Source organism: Macaca nemestrina, chromosome 5, assembly GCF_043159975.1.
Source record: "Macaca nemestrina isolate mMacNem1 chromosome 5, mMacNem.hap1, whole genome shotgun sequence".
In the NCBI taxonomy this organism is placed as follows: domain Eukaryota; kingdom Metazoa; phylum Chordata; class Mammalia; order Primates; family Cercopithecidae; genus Macaca; species Macaca nemestrina.
Genome location: NC_092129.1, coordinates 34,882,506 through 34,897,549, shown reverse-complemented (window position 1 = coordinate 34,897,549; position 15,044 = coordinate 34,882,506). Strand labels below are relative to the sequence as shown.

The window sequence follows — 15,044 nt, the reverse complement described above, 5'->3', positions numbered from 1 at the left end:
GCTTCAGGCCTCCCAGAAGGCCTGGGACACCTGTTGGTTGTTGCTGTAGAAAACAAAACAGAAACAAGGTCTATGAACCAATATGTACCATGAGGTGAAGAGGGAAGTTTCAAGAATCTGATTAGAGAAGCCAGTTACCACTGAGACGGGGGGAGGGGGGGGGAGGGGGGGGAGGTGGGCATCAAAGACCACACAGGTGTTGAATTGACATGTTTAGATCTGAGTCCCAGGGCAGTGGAGCAAGGATCTGAGAGTGAAATGCAAGATCCCATCATTTTGTACCACTTGCATGTGTAGAACCTTATGCCTAAAGGTTCTGTGTTGTGGAAATATTACATACTAACTCTATTCCTTGATTAGAGATTCCCAGCATACAGTAATGTAGTAATGTAGGCTTTGAGAAGTCCTATAGTAAAGCAAACAAACAAAAAAACCGACTTAACTTTGTTTAACCCGGGATTCTCTTTGTGTAACATCTATTAACATTACAACAAAACACCTTAGGAAATACTTATTTAAAGATTCCTTACCTAAATCAGGATTCATTCATTCATTCAATATGTAAATCCTTACTGAGTGCTTACTATGTGTGAGGCTCTGTTGTAGGTACTGAGGATACAGTAGGGAAAAAAGACTGACCAAGCCTCCCACTTTGCAGAGCTCACCTTCTAATGTGGGGAGAAAAATAAATAAATATAACATGAGATGATAAACGTGCTTAAATGCTATGAAGACCAGTGATGCAGAAAAGCAGGAGTAGGAACAGAGAGTGAGCAGTGTGTGTGTACGTGTATGTGTCAGTGTCTAGGAGGGCTCTGTTTCAGATGGGGTTCTCAGGGAAGTCCTTTCAGCTTTGACTAGGTGATATTTGAGCAGGGACCCTAATGATGTGAGGAATATTGGCTTTGAGCTAGAACCAAACTTTCTCTCAGGGGAGGATATCTGTGGACCCAGCCAAACAGGAATTACAGAATCAGGGGAGATTGGGCTGACATGCTTGATAAAGAACCCTGACTCCTGGTCATTTCTGTTAAATGTATTATTAAGTCTTTATAGAGGTCCAAAATAATCTTGATTTCTAATCCTGTTTTTCTTTCGTTCAGTCCAAATTACTGACTATACCCCATGCGCTAGGTACTATGTAGACATGGAGTTGGGGGTGGACACTTTATTCCTTTCCTTGGGGAATTTAGAGTCTGGTAGGCAAGACAGATATGTAAGCGAGTACCTGCAACACAGAAAAATATGCCGAAAGAGAAATGTAGACGTAACACAGAGAGAGGGAGAAGTAAGACTTTCTGGGAAGTAAGCGTGGCAAAGACCCTTGGGGAAAGGCCCACAAATACTGAAGAGGGATTTTGAAAGATGATTAGAAATTTATCTTAAGGAAAATGAAGCTGTTGAAGAAAAGGATGTTTACAGTATGTGCAAGGTTACAAACACCTGAAATCGCATGGAGGATTCTGTTTGGATTATTTTCAGAATGTGACAGAGACAGAGAAAATGGAGTTGCTATCACCAGAAAATGGTGATATTTTGATAGAGAGGTAAGGAGGGGAGTTCTATGCCATGCTAAGCATCTCTTAACTTTGCATATTAGATTCATCTAGTGGACTTGCAGGAAAAATACCAATGCCCTAAACTGATGATTCTCAAATTCTACTGTACTTATAAAACACGGAGGAATCTTGTTAAAACACAGACTCTGATTTAGTGGGTTGGGGTGGGGGCTGGGATTCCGCAATTCTTAACGCCAGTGCTGTTTTAAGACCATTTTTTGTTTTTGTTTTTGTTTTGAGAAGAAGTCTCACACTTTTGCCCAGGCTGGAGTGCAGTGGCGTGATCTCAGCTCACTGCAACCTCCGCCTCCCAGGTTCAGGCGATTCTCTTTGCCTCAGCTGGGATTACAGGCACCTGCCACCATGCCTGGCTATTTTTTTTTTTTTTTTTTTTTTTTTGTATTTTTAGTAGAGATGGCTATTTTGTGTGTGTGTGTGTTGGCCAGGCTGGTCTCAAACTCCTGACCTCGTGATCCACCCGCCTTGGCCTCCCAAAGTGCTGGGATTACAGGCGTCAGCCACCACGCCCAGCCAAGACTATGTTTTGAGTAACAAAGCATTAGATGAATAAGAACTTCTGGGGATGAGAACAGCATCGGTATTTTCCTTTTTTTAAGTTCCACAAGTAATTCTAATGTATAGTGAGAATTGAAAACTACTGCTGTACGTTAGGAAATAATCAAAGAGATTCAGTGATTTGATCAGGTACACATACTTTTCATCATTTATTGTGGCAGTGATGTAGAGAATGGATTGGAGAAAAATTAGAGGAGGAAGACCCATCAAAACACTAAAGTTCAAGCAAGAATTGATGAAGGTCTAAACTAAGCTGGTGGTAATGGCCATAAAAAGGATGCTTAAATATAAAATCAACAGGACATGGTGAGTCTGTTAATGAGGAGAAGGGGAGAGTTTGCTAGGTGGTAAACTTTCTCCTGTACTTCTGGCTTGTGTAACTAGCGGTGCTATCAACCAATATGAGAAACCAAACATGAGTATAGCATTGCGAAGAATATGACCAACAGTTTATTCAATAGAACTTAGTGGGATGAAAAATAGGGATTCTGATAAAGCTACAGCTTCTGCTCACTCTTTTCCATATTAACATTTCATATAAGAAAACACTCAACAGAGTAAGTCTAAACAGTTCAATAATGCCACCACCTCCCAAAGAGAGGCCCTCATCATTTTTGTTTAAAGACCCAATTTTCTGTATTCCTCAGTAGCTACCAAATGTCCTTGCTCACTTTGATTGTTGGTGATAAATTAAACACATTTTAATACTTATGAACTGCAAAAATAGCACTACTGAACCATTTTGCAACAACTGAGTATGTCATGCCTCATTACTTTTTTTTTTTGGCGGGGGAGGTGTGGGGACGGAGTCTCACTCTGTTGCCCAGGCTGGAGTGCAGTGGTGTGATCTCAGCTCACTGCAACCTCTGCCTCCCAGGTTCAAGCGATTCTCCTGCCTCACCCTCCCAAGTAGCTGAGACTACAGGCATGTTCCACCAAGCCCAGCTAATTTTTTTTGTATTTTCAGTACAGATGGGGTTTCACCATGTTAGTCAGGATTAACTCTATCTCCTGACCTTGTGATACACCCACCTCGGTCTCCCAAAGTGCCGGGATTACAGGCGTATGAATGAGGAAGAAAAAAGGAAAAGAAGGACTCAGAGGTGATAGCTCTGTGAGACTTGTTGATATATGTGTCGTGGTGGTAGATAAGATAAAGGCTGAGTTTCTGAAACTTTACATTTCTGTCAATACCAAGAGGAATTGGGGAATGGGAAGATTTTTTTAAAAACTTTTCTTTTTGCTTCATTTTTGATGAATTAGGGCTTCAAAGACTCCCGAGGCCTTGAATCTCACATTGGGGCCCAAGAACATGGAGGGTTTGTGGGACATCTGTCTAACTTTGCCAAGACATGGTGCCTGATGCTGGTCACATCTCTCTTTTCTTTGGGCTTGATTATAGATTCACACATGCATTTCAGACATGTAATTCCTCTGGAAATCTCATAAATGTATTGCCAGGTGTGAAAGCCCTGGGCTATAAAACATAAATTAAAAGCAAACATCAAAATTATAGGAATGTGACTCAAACGTTTTTCTGAATTCACAGTGGGTGCCATCAGTTGCTGCAACAAAACAGCATTCTCTTCATAGTTTATAGGTGCTTTGAAGTGACACTGTTCAATATTTTCAGAGACAGCATCTCACCTTGTTCATTGGCATGTGTCTCTCTATTGGGCTCTTCAAAACTTCTTGTTTCCTTTGTTTTTTTAGCAGTAGCTACTCTTGCCAAGGTAAAGCAGGAAATTCCCAGGTTACTGGCATAATTAACTCAGAAGCAGAATTTCTGGTTCATCTGTAATTTGGTAAAATTTGTTCCCTGTTTGGAAGGGGTGTGCACCATAATATCTTCTGTCCTAGGATAAAATGACAGCAAATTCTTTAAATAGATATCTAAGCCTCCACTGGCTTCTTCCTATTCTATGCCCCCAAAACATTTCAGGTTTGGGATGTTGCAGAGATCACATGCCATTTAGCTTCAGAGTTGATAACATAAACTGGGTATCCCAATCTATACCATTTTCAGTGTATAAAGTCTGCAGGCTTGGATGTAGAGAGGAATTAAATGAAAATGGGATGCCACAATACACCTACTTGTGGGACACAATTTCTTTCAGTTCAGTCCCTGGAGAGCAGCATAGTTTCACTGCTTTCTCTCCCAGTGGTGGGAGTACTAATAGTACTGCAGGTGGCACTCGAGATGAGAAGACCAAGCCCTGTAGCCAGGATGTGTGTTCTTCAAGGCAAAGGATTCTGCTCGTCCCTTATTCTCCTCCCTGGAGGACCAGAAAGCAATACCATTTTACAAGACTAGGAAAGTATCACAGTTCCTCAAAGCAGGAGATTGTCTCCAAGTGGGTGCCCTTGGAGAAAGGTACAATTTGCGCCCCGAAATTTGGGAAAACACGGATGATTTATGAGCTATGACTCTAAAGGTCAACCAGGGTTCAGCTGAGTGCGATATGAACTCTCTCCTGGGTCCCATAAAGCCACATGGGGTACGACTGAAGCCTGGTGAGATGCTGAGAAAACAGCTTTCGGAGGGTTTATTTTTGGTGTGTTTGACCTTTTTGTAATTCTCCACAGTCACAGTCTAGTTCTCAGATACCTTTTGTGTTTCCAGAGGATTCCACCTCAATCCCCAGATCTGCCTCTCTAGCCTGCCTCACTGGTTTTCGTATCTCAAATTTATGGGCTTAGTGACCTGGCACTTCTCTTCACTCACCACTTGACTTGGTGCCTTGCTAGTGAGTGGTTTCTTTGTCATGAGTGGGCTGTTTTAGCATAACAGAGAGCTCCTTTTTGAAAGGGAACAATATTACGTCTGAAAACACAAATTTAGGCTAGATGTGGTGGTTCACATCTCTAATTCCAACACTTTGGGAAGCCAGGGCAGGAGAATCACTTGAGGCCAGGAGTTTGAGACTAGCCTGGGCAACACAGCAAGACCTCATTTCTACAAAAACAAATTTAAAAAATTAGCTGGGTGTGGTGGTGCATGCTTGTAGTCCTAGCTACTCAGGAGGCTAAGGTGGGAGGCTCCCGTTGAGCCCAGGACTTTGAGGCTACAGTGAGTCATGATTGTGCCACTGCACTCCTGCCTGGATAACAGAGAGAGACCCTGTCTCTTAAAAAAGAAAAGAAAACACAAGTTTATAGAACTACAGACTATCTTTATCAGTCATAGAATGTTTTCTTTGATATTTTTTATCTTTCTCAAACATTCTGAAATCTTTCTACAATATTTTTGTCACAGACTATTTCATTCAACAAGGACATAGGAAAATCAAGACAGATAAGGAGACTAGATGTAGTTGAGTGCTCACGGGGCCAGCATTGGACCAGGCCAGGTCGGGGATTCAGATGAGGGAACCACATGCATGGCAGGAGTGTGGCAGTGAGTAAAACCCAATGGAGAAGAAGGCTTGAGATAAACCTAGAAGAATGAGGGCAACTGAGGGCATTCTAGGTAAGTGAAGCAACAGCGAACACATGTATATTGCATTCTGGAGATTTAGTAAGGCTTGTGTCTGGACTGGATCTGATAATTCACAGTGTGTAGTAGATGATAATAAGAGAGTACAAAAACTCCTAATTAGTAAATATGAAGAATTCAAATTTGGGATTTTAAGAAATTACAGACCATTGAATTTTATTTTTCTCATAGAATTTTAAAATCCTATCACCTGTTTTATTTGTAGAAGTAAAAAGAGAAAGAAAAAATTCCTTTAAATTTAAGTCGATGAAATTGGAAGCACCAATTTCAACAAAGCAAGAAACTGTGGCTCTGTTTAAAAAAAAAAAAAAAAAAGGAAGGAAGCAACAGTTTTAAACTCTTAAGCTTCCTCCAATTCAAAAAGAAATGCTGAAGCTTTCTGGTTTGGAAATTGAAGAGCTTACTTTTTCCCTAAGGCAATATTATCCACTTTCATGGGGATTAAATAACTGCCAAACACTGAGTAGCTCCAAAAGGGATTTAAATACAGAGAATGGACTCAGAGTTTTCCTTCCAAATGCGAATATTTACATCCAAATATGTCAACAAATCATAGTTATTTTCCTCTTCCTGGGGAGCCCCAGGAACCCAAAGAGATGATAATTAAGGAATGAGCCTGGCTCAGGTTACCCTCAGAAATAGGAAGCCGTAACTCTCCTCTCAGGGAGACCACATACTGAAGATGTTATTGGTCAAAGAGACTAACATAGTAAACTCTCACTGCATAGTAAACTCTCACGGTGTCTAATTGCTGGGGATAGAGGAATCCTGAATCACCTATGTCGCTCAATACATATATGGGTTACATTGTCCGCACACAGGAAGATTATCATGCCTATGACAACTGGAAAATGTGAAATCGTGCAAAAGGCAGTAGTCAAGTGCTGAATGTGAACTTGCAGATCTTCTATATACTTGATCTTTAAACTATGGGACTTATAAATTTGAAGTTATAGTTCCACGTTGGTTGCCAGTGATGTTTCAGTACCAGGAATAGTGTTTGAAGTTGGACATGATTATGGTGTCAAGCAAGATTGGCTTATTTTGCTTGGACCTTGGACCATGTCTTGGTTCCAAAAGTAGCCCTGGAAGCCATTGACCAGTTCTACCTGCCCCCTCCACTGATTAAATCGGTGTTTATGTTAAATTGGATGATGGATCAGAGAGGAGAAGGGTTTATGGCTGTATAGGGGGATAAATTGTGAGAACCTGAAATTAGAAAAAATGAGCTACTTATTTTTTTTTAAATCTCTTTTCCCCATGTTTTTCAGGTTGGATCATTTCTGTTGATCTGTCTTCAAATTCAGATGACTACTTCCTCCTAAATCTCCATTCTGCTATTAATCCTATCTAGTACAATTTTCAATTTCAAATTTTGTATTTTTTTCTTCTAAATTTCTATTTGTTTCTTTTAAACAATTTCTATTTCTCTGCTAAATTTTCCTGTCATTTCAGTCATTCTGGCATGTATTCCTTTAATTCACTGAACATTGTTAGAATAGCTGCTTTAAAATCCTTGCCAACATCTGGTTCATCTTAGCATCACATTCTAATGATTATCTTTACTCTTGAGGATGGATTACATTTTCTCGGTTTTTTTTGGTATATTACATAATTTTGGATTAAATATGAATGTTACAATGTGGAGTCTCTTGAATCTGTTGTGTTCGCCCAAAGAGTGTTGACATTTTGTTCTACGAAACAACAAAATTGGTTGGACTCACGTGGAAAACTCAGTCTCCTGGGTGTCGGTTAAAATCTGTTGAGTTCTTTTATCTTTAGTCCAGTTATGCATGTGTGTAGTTCAGGATCATCCAGAGATTTGATCAGTTTATATACAGATTGTGGAGTTTTTCCCTCATTAGTTCATTCTTTTCTGGGGTTTTCCTCTTCTTTTCCACAGATGCGGTTGCCCGAAATTCTGCCCCCAAGTCTTTGCGTCCAGAAATACTACAGGGTTTTCTATTTGAGTTTTGGCAGCACATGGTGAGGCCTGCCTCCAGGCCAAAAGCCATGAAAAGGGAACCTCGTCAAAGGCCCAGTGTCTTCCTCTTGTTCTAAGTGTAGGCTTCTTTTCAAAACCTGCATTCTGTTTTTCACCTTTCAGTGTTTTCAGTTAGTTTTTTAAAAATGTGTTTAATGTTTATGGTTAATGTTTGCGAGATAGCTGGTCCAGTGGGAGCTCATTAAGCCATTCCAGCAGAACTCTGCTAGGAGACTATCGAAGCAGTCCACATTTGAGTGGCGAATACTTGGATTAGTGTAGTAGCATGAACCATGGATATAAGTAAATAAATACAGAGATAAAATATAGGGAAAATTTCATGACACTCAGGAGTGAAAAATGAAGGTAAAAGAGACATCACGATGTTAAACCTGAGTTGCTAAGAGAGACGGGTACAGTAAAAGAAACAAGGAAATTGGAATTCTGTGTGTTAATCCACACATACCGTAGACTTGGTGACCTAAACACAGATGTTTATTTTTTGGTGGTTCTAGAGGCTCTAAGCCTGAGATCAAGGCACTGACCTCTTCCGTTTCTGTTGAGGACCCTCTTTTTCACTTGCAGATGGCTACATTTTCTCTCTGACCTCACATGGCATACAGATCTTTTAAGAATACTAATCGCATCATCTCAGGGCCCACCCTTATGATTTCATTTAACTAAATTACTTCCATAAAGGTCTATCTCCAAGTACAGTCACATTGGAGGTTAGGGCTTCAACATACAGAATTTGAAAGGAACACAGTTCAGTTCCTAGAACATGAGAGCCTAGTTTTGGGGGGTTTTTTTGTTTGTTTTTTTAAAGATTATTAATTATTTTTGGATTTGTTGAGTATAAGATAAACAATGTACAAGTTGTTGTTGGAGATCTAAGATGGAGCATGGAGAACAGATTATTGATGATAGATTTACAGTGCATCAACATAGAGCTCAGAGCTGAGGTCATGGGGCTGGGTGAGTCTCTGAGGAAGAAAGCAGAGAGCAATACAGAGGATTAAGCGGGCAGGAACCCAGCCATGTGCAAATTCTCACAGAAAGTAAAGGAGGTATAAATCAGCAAATAAACAAGTTGTCAGAGAGAACAGAAGAGAGGCAGGAAAATGAAACAGTGTCAAGGAAGGTAAGGAAGAAAAGGGGTGTGAGGAAGTGGTCAATAGCACTAAATGCAGTTACAAAGGTCTTATAAAAGGCTGTGGTCAAAAGGCCCTGCATTGGTCAATTAGGAAATCATTATTGACTTTTGAGGAAGCAGTCCAGGTGAGGTGATTGGGAAGAGAGTCAGGTAAGAGAGGTTAAGGAAAAGCAGAATGAAAGTGATTTGAAAGACATGCCTAGAGCATAAATGGGTAGCCAAATCTACAGGGTAATGAATGCAATCACGGACCAGTGAAGTGTCCATATCTTTGCCCAGACCAAATCAAATTCAGCCCTGCTTAGATAGCTACTTCTTTCAGATGTCTGGTTTATTCTTTCCACAAAAAATCACTGTATTATCAACTCTGCTAAACAATGTTATATACACTGGAGATTAAACAAATAGTCCCCGCCCTCATATAACATCTGTGCTGCTTCTGCTCTCCACCAACTGCTGTTTTGTGCATTCAGATTTTTCTTTAGAGAGCTGGTGCTCACCTGAGCCCGTTCTTAACAGAGCCATCTTTCCTACCCTGTGTGAGCCTCATCAGAGTATACCATATGCTCTTTGGAAGTAGGGTAAGAATTGGATATTTTTTCACTCTTACTAAAGTTAGAAAATGTTGGAAAGTCAATTAGCTTTTTCATGAAAACACCATCTAATCATTTTTTAAATTAGCACCTAATACAATAATGATATGGCCAATTATCAAATGTGTTGTCTTAACTTTACTGTAAGTTTTATTTTATTACAAATATAAGCTCTACATATAAGCTGAGAGTTTAGTAAGCAGTGAACTCTGAATCAGTTAGCCAGGGGCCAATTATAGGCATTAACATGTTTTAAAAGCTTCCTGGTTGATTTTGCCATGCACCCAGGATTGAGATACTTCGGGCTAGATATCTGTTGTTTTGTGGTGCTGATTTTGTCAAAGAGCCTGGTTCTGAGGTGGGAACAGTAATATAACCGGCCTTTGGGTTGAACTGCTGTCTGCTCTCTGCCCTTACTTTTGGCTGACTTATTTTGGTGTTCTGCCCAACTCCAGCTTAATAAAAATATTATGAATAATCTTAACCCCACAGTAAAGCTTTTTTTTAATCCAGTGCTAATATAATTTTACAGATGAGAAATAATTTTGCCTGCAGTTATCTACTTGCAAATTAGAATGTATTTTTAATTTCTGATGAATCACTTTTCATGTGTAATACTCATTTTGACTGGCATTAGGTGGCATGGGTTGGTTTTTAGTCAATTCCAGAGTATCTTCTTACATTGTTTTAATGTAAAGAAAATGAAAATTTGATGCTTCTGATCTTTCCTAATACATTACTCTATTTAGAGCAAGATGGAGTATCTGTCTTCTTGGATCCTTTATGCGTCTAGCTACATTCTGGATGTTTGAGAGAAATAATAACATGCAGTATAGTCTCTGCCCCGACACTGAAAAAAAAAGGGGGGGAAGTATGTAGAATAAAAAGACAAACAGCGTAACGAGCTTTATTTTATAACACTGGAACATTGAACTTATCTGTTGAGGTGGTACTAAGTAACATAACAACTTCAAAACCTGGACCTGGCAGGCAGCTAATTTAGCTACTTGGAAATTATTAGGAAAAAAGAGATAGATGTTAAGATTACTGAAACCAGCTTAACACCTGCCAAGTTACATCACTTTTAAAAAAATGCTAGGAAGGGCTGAGCACGGGGGCTCACACCTGTAATCCCAGCGCTTTGGGAGGCCAAGGTGGGCGGATCACGAGGTCAGGAGACTGAGACCATCCTGGCCAACACGGTGAAACCCTGTCTCTACTAAAAATACAAAAAATTAGCCGGGCATGGTGGTGGGCGCCTGTAGTCCCAGCTACTCAGGAGGCTGAGGCAGGAGAATCGCTTGAACCCGGGAGGCGGAGCTTGCAGTGAGCTGAGATCGCACCACTGCACTCCAGCCTGGGCGACAGAGCAAGACTCAGTCTCAAAAAAAAAAAAAAAAAAAAAAAAAAAATCCCAGGAACGCACAAAAGACATCCAACAAAACTGGCCATTACTTTATATTCCTTGGTCTCAGTAGATACAGGAGGGGTAATTTGGCCATGGGAGAAAGAAACAAAGTAATAGAATATGGAAGAAAATGAGGATTGTGAAAGAGTAATTGGCGTTTAGTAGACCCCCAATAAATGCTGGTTGAATGAATGAACAAAATGAAAGAGAAACATACTGAAAAACAGATTGGGCTACAGCAGAGACTTAAATCTGGAAATTTCCTGTTGTGGTATTAAGTATTAAGTTATTGGTGTGCTTATCTTAGCCAGGACATAATTTCACCACTGATAGAGTGGGGACCGCCAAAGGGGGGAAAAAGGAAAGGGAGCTTGTCATAAAAAGGGATGTCAGAGTGCTTTCTCCTGTGTGCTTGATTCTCCATATTGCATTATAGCTCGTGCATTCTTATAAAGGATGACCTAAAATGCTAAAAGAACCCTAGCCTTTCAAAATTCATCTGAATTTTGGGCTCCATGGATATCTGAAAATTAACCTACTTAGGCCAACTTAGGAAATCTTCCTGTTGTCTTCTACTTGGCTTGCCTCTGTTTCTTTACTTCCACCACAATCAATCCTATTTATAAATGGGTTAAGAGCTACGTAGTGCCTTTGATTCAATGTTAGTTGGATACTTTATTAATATTATAGAGTCTTCATTTTGCACACTCAGTGGTCAGTCACTAACTTTAAGGCTTGAATGTTGTTCTGATAATTTTATAAACAGTGTTATTGATGTTTCATTTACATAGCATAAAGTTCACCCATTTAAAGTGAACAAGAGGCTGGCTGTGTTGGCTCATGCCTGTAATCCCGCCACTTTGGGAAGCTACGGCAAGAGGATTGCTTGAGCCTAGAGTTCGAGATGAAACTGGGCAACATAATGAGACCCCACCTCCACAAAAAATAAAAAAAATTAGCTGGGCATGGTGGCACGTGCCTGTAGTCCCAGCTATTCGGGAGGCTGAAGTGGGAAGATTGCTCGAGACTAAGAGGTCAAGGCTGCAGTGAGCTGTGATTGCACCCCTGCACACCAGCCTGGATGGCAGAGCAAGACTCTGTCTAAAAAAAAAAAAAAAATTGGCTGGACGCAGTGGCTTACGCGTGTAATCCCAGCACTTTGGGAGGCCAAGGTGGGCAGATCACGAGATCAGGAGATTGAGACCATCCTGGCCAACATGGTGAAACCCCATCTCTACTAAAATACAAAAAATTAGCCAGTGTGGTGGCACAGGCCTGTAGTCCCAGCTACTCGGGAGGCTGAGGCAGGGAAATCGCTTGAACCCGGGAGGCGGAGGCTGCAGTGAGCCGAGATTGTGCCACAGTACTCCAGCCTGGCAACAGAGTGAGACTGTCTCAAAAAAAATTATAGTTAAAAAATAAAGTGAATAGCTCAGTTAATTTTAGCAGCTTTATATGCTTGTACAACAAATAATCACTACCCATTTTACCCACCTTCAGCCTCAGGCAACTCCTGATCTGCCTTCTGTAGTTCTAGTTTTTTTTTTTCTTTCTTTCTTTTCTTTTTTTTTTTTTGAGACCGAGTCTCGCTCTGTCGCCCAAGCTGGAGTGCAGTGGCGCGATCTCGGCTCACTGCAACCTCCACCTCCCGGGTTCAAGCGATTCTCCTGTCTCAGCCTCCCGAGTAGCTGGGACTACAGGCGCACCACCACACCCGGCTGATTTTTTTTTTTTTTAGTAGAGAGGGGGTTTCACCATGTTAGCCAGGATGGTCTCAATCTACTGACCTCGTGATCTGCCCGCCCTGGCCTCCCAAAATGCTGGGATTACAGGCGTGAGCCACCACGCCCGGCTGTAGTTATAGTTTTCTGTAGCCCTTCATAGAAATTTCATCTGGATGGAGCTGGAATATCTGTTATTTATATTTAATTTAGAAACTAAGTTCACCTTATCAAAATAGGCAAAGACCAACTAAATTAGGTGGATCTTGTATTTCGTTATAAACAGCAGCAGAATAAATTAATTAAAAGAATTTTCTTAACAGGTGCTAAGACTTTATGGCAGGCCTCATTTGCTTTGCTGAATTGCAACATATTTTCTTTTTGTCAAGTATATTGTCTAGTTTTGAGCTATGCATTACATTTTCTCTTTAAGAAAAAAGAATTTGTATGCATTTCAGCTTCAGGCTTTATTCTAAAGTCTATATTATTATGACTTTTTCTAAAGAATAAATATGTGTTGTGTGAATGGACAAAGACACTTAATGAGCCTTCAAACATTTGTGGATGGATGAATAGATGGAAGATAGCTTGATGACTTCCATATATTTGGGTCTCGGGAAAGTTGTTTATTTCGTAAGTTCTCAGGATGTAGCAAATTAATAAATTGCATATATTTGGAATAGAATTTCATTCTTTGTGTGTTTTTATTTCACAGAAGAAATGTGAAACATATTCTAGCTAGAAGCAAAGCATTACAATGGACGAAGTCCTATGTTTTACCAGAGTTTCCCTATGATGTCAAATGCATGTTAGCAGAGCAGAAGTGCCCGGATCACAGCATGAGGATAAGGATCATTGAGTTTCTTCAGGCCGACATGACTAAGTATCTGGAAGGCTCACTGTGAGTGACAACAGGACAGGCTTGCTGCTTTGGGAAAGGGTCTGTTTCGGAATAGAGTAGAATTCACGTGGAATCAACTCTCTTCAGATTGTGGATGACATATTGGTAATAGGTCCCAAATTGCCCAATATTTGAATCTCTTTTTGTTATGTAGAAAAATGTGAAGAAACATGAGTGTAATTTAGACTCATCTTAAAGGAAGGAATGTGGGCCGGGCGCGGTGGCTCAAGCCTGTAATCCCAGCACTTTGGGAGGCCGAGATGGGCGGATCACGAGGTCAGGAGATCGAGACCATCCTGGCTAACACGGTGAAACCCCGTCTCTACTAAGAAATACAAAAAATAGCCGGGCGAGGTGGCAGCGCCTGTAGTCCCAGCTACTCGGGAGGCTGAGGCCAGAGAATGGCGTGAACCCGGGAGGCGGAGCTTGCAGTGAGCTGAGATCCAGCCACTGCACTCCAGCCTGGGCTACAGAGCGAGACTCCGTCTCAAAAAAAAAAAAAAAAAAAAAAAAAAAAAAAAAAAAAAAAGAAGGAATGTGGGCTGCTTGAAGTGAAACATATCCTTCTTGTTTTGGTGAACAGGTACCCCAGCACCCAGCAGTACAATGACGTAGTTAATGCCCTGCTGCAGGCCCACCCTTTCCTGGATGAGGACGGCTGTGGCTTTGTAAGTGACCACCTGGGACCATTCTGTTAATTTCAGACTATCTTAAAATAATAGCCTTGTGTTGCCCAGTAATTTTATGCTTCATCCATCTTTTCTTGATGTCTCTCTCTCTCTCTCTCCCATTCTATGTATCTACGTCTATCTGTTTCTATTTTTCTAACTCTTTTTTTGTCTCTTTGGTCTCTCTCCGACTTTGTTTCTGTCTTTCACTTTTTGTTAGTCCATGCTTCTTTCTTGACTTCACGCGTGCTCTCTCTCTCTCTCTCTCTTTGTCTGTCTCCTTGTCTTCCCTTTTTCATAACTTCTTCGTCTCTCTCTGTCCTATGTTTCTTTGTCTTCTTTGTCTCTCTCCATCATCATATTGCTGCTCTCTCAAAACTTGAAGCTCAGTGTAACAGAGCTGATGAAGAGTTGCCTAGGGCTGAGGGTGGCCAAAATGGACAGTGATTATGGTTGCACAAGCATATAAAGTTGCTAAAATTAACCGAGCTGTTCACTTTAGAATCTTAAGGGTTTTAAGGGTTAGGAAGGGTCTTTAGGAGATGTGACACCTAGAAAGAGAAAGACATGGCTGCACCTGCTTCAGAGCTGTCATCAGGTGTTTCTTGCCTTCTCAGACCCAGTGGAGCTGTTGTCTGGCTTTGAGGTCCGGGCCTCCAACCTTACCTGGCCCTGTCACATCTCTGCTGTCCTTATGAAAGCAGACCCCTAGGATACTTTGGGGCAGCAGTTCTTTGTTTTTTAGTTTAGTTTTGTTTTGTTTTTGGAGACAGAGTCTCGCTCTCTCACCCAGGCTGGAGTACAGTGGCGCGATCTCAGCTCACTGCAACCTCTGCCTCCCGGGTTCAAGCAATTCTCTGGGGCAGGAGTTCTAACCTCTGGTTGCACATTAGGATTCCTAGAGATTCAGGTTGAATTAATTTGAGGATGGGACACTGTCATTAACATTTTTTAAATTTCCCAAAATTATTCTAATGTACAACCA

The 15,044-nt window shown here is 40.9% G+C and overlaps 1 protein-coding gene across 4 annotated transcripts in view; it reads left to right on the top strand.

Annotated features, from left to right (window-relative positions):
* The window catches only part of LOC105465782 (sterile alpha motif domain containing 3), a 66,616-nt gene that overhangs the window by 13,127 nt on the left and 38,445 nt on the right, over positions 1 to 15,044 (top strand). For 3 of the 4 annotated variants that reach the window (XM_071096459.1, XM_071096458.1, XM_024787862.2), the window contains 2 exons: positions 13,206 to 13,391; positions 13,975 to 14,059. In XM_071096459.1, the coding sequence (XP_070952560.1) occupies positions 13,206 to 13,391; positions 13,975 to 14,059 (271 nt within the window). The remainder of the gene's footprint in view (positions 1 to 13,205; positions 13,392 to 13,974; positions 14,060 to 15,044) is intronic. The other variant, XM_071096460.1, reaches the window with a different exon arrangement.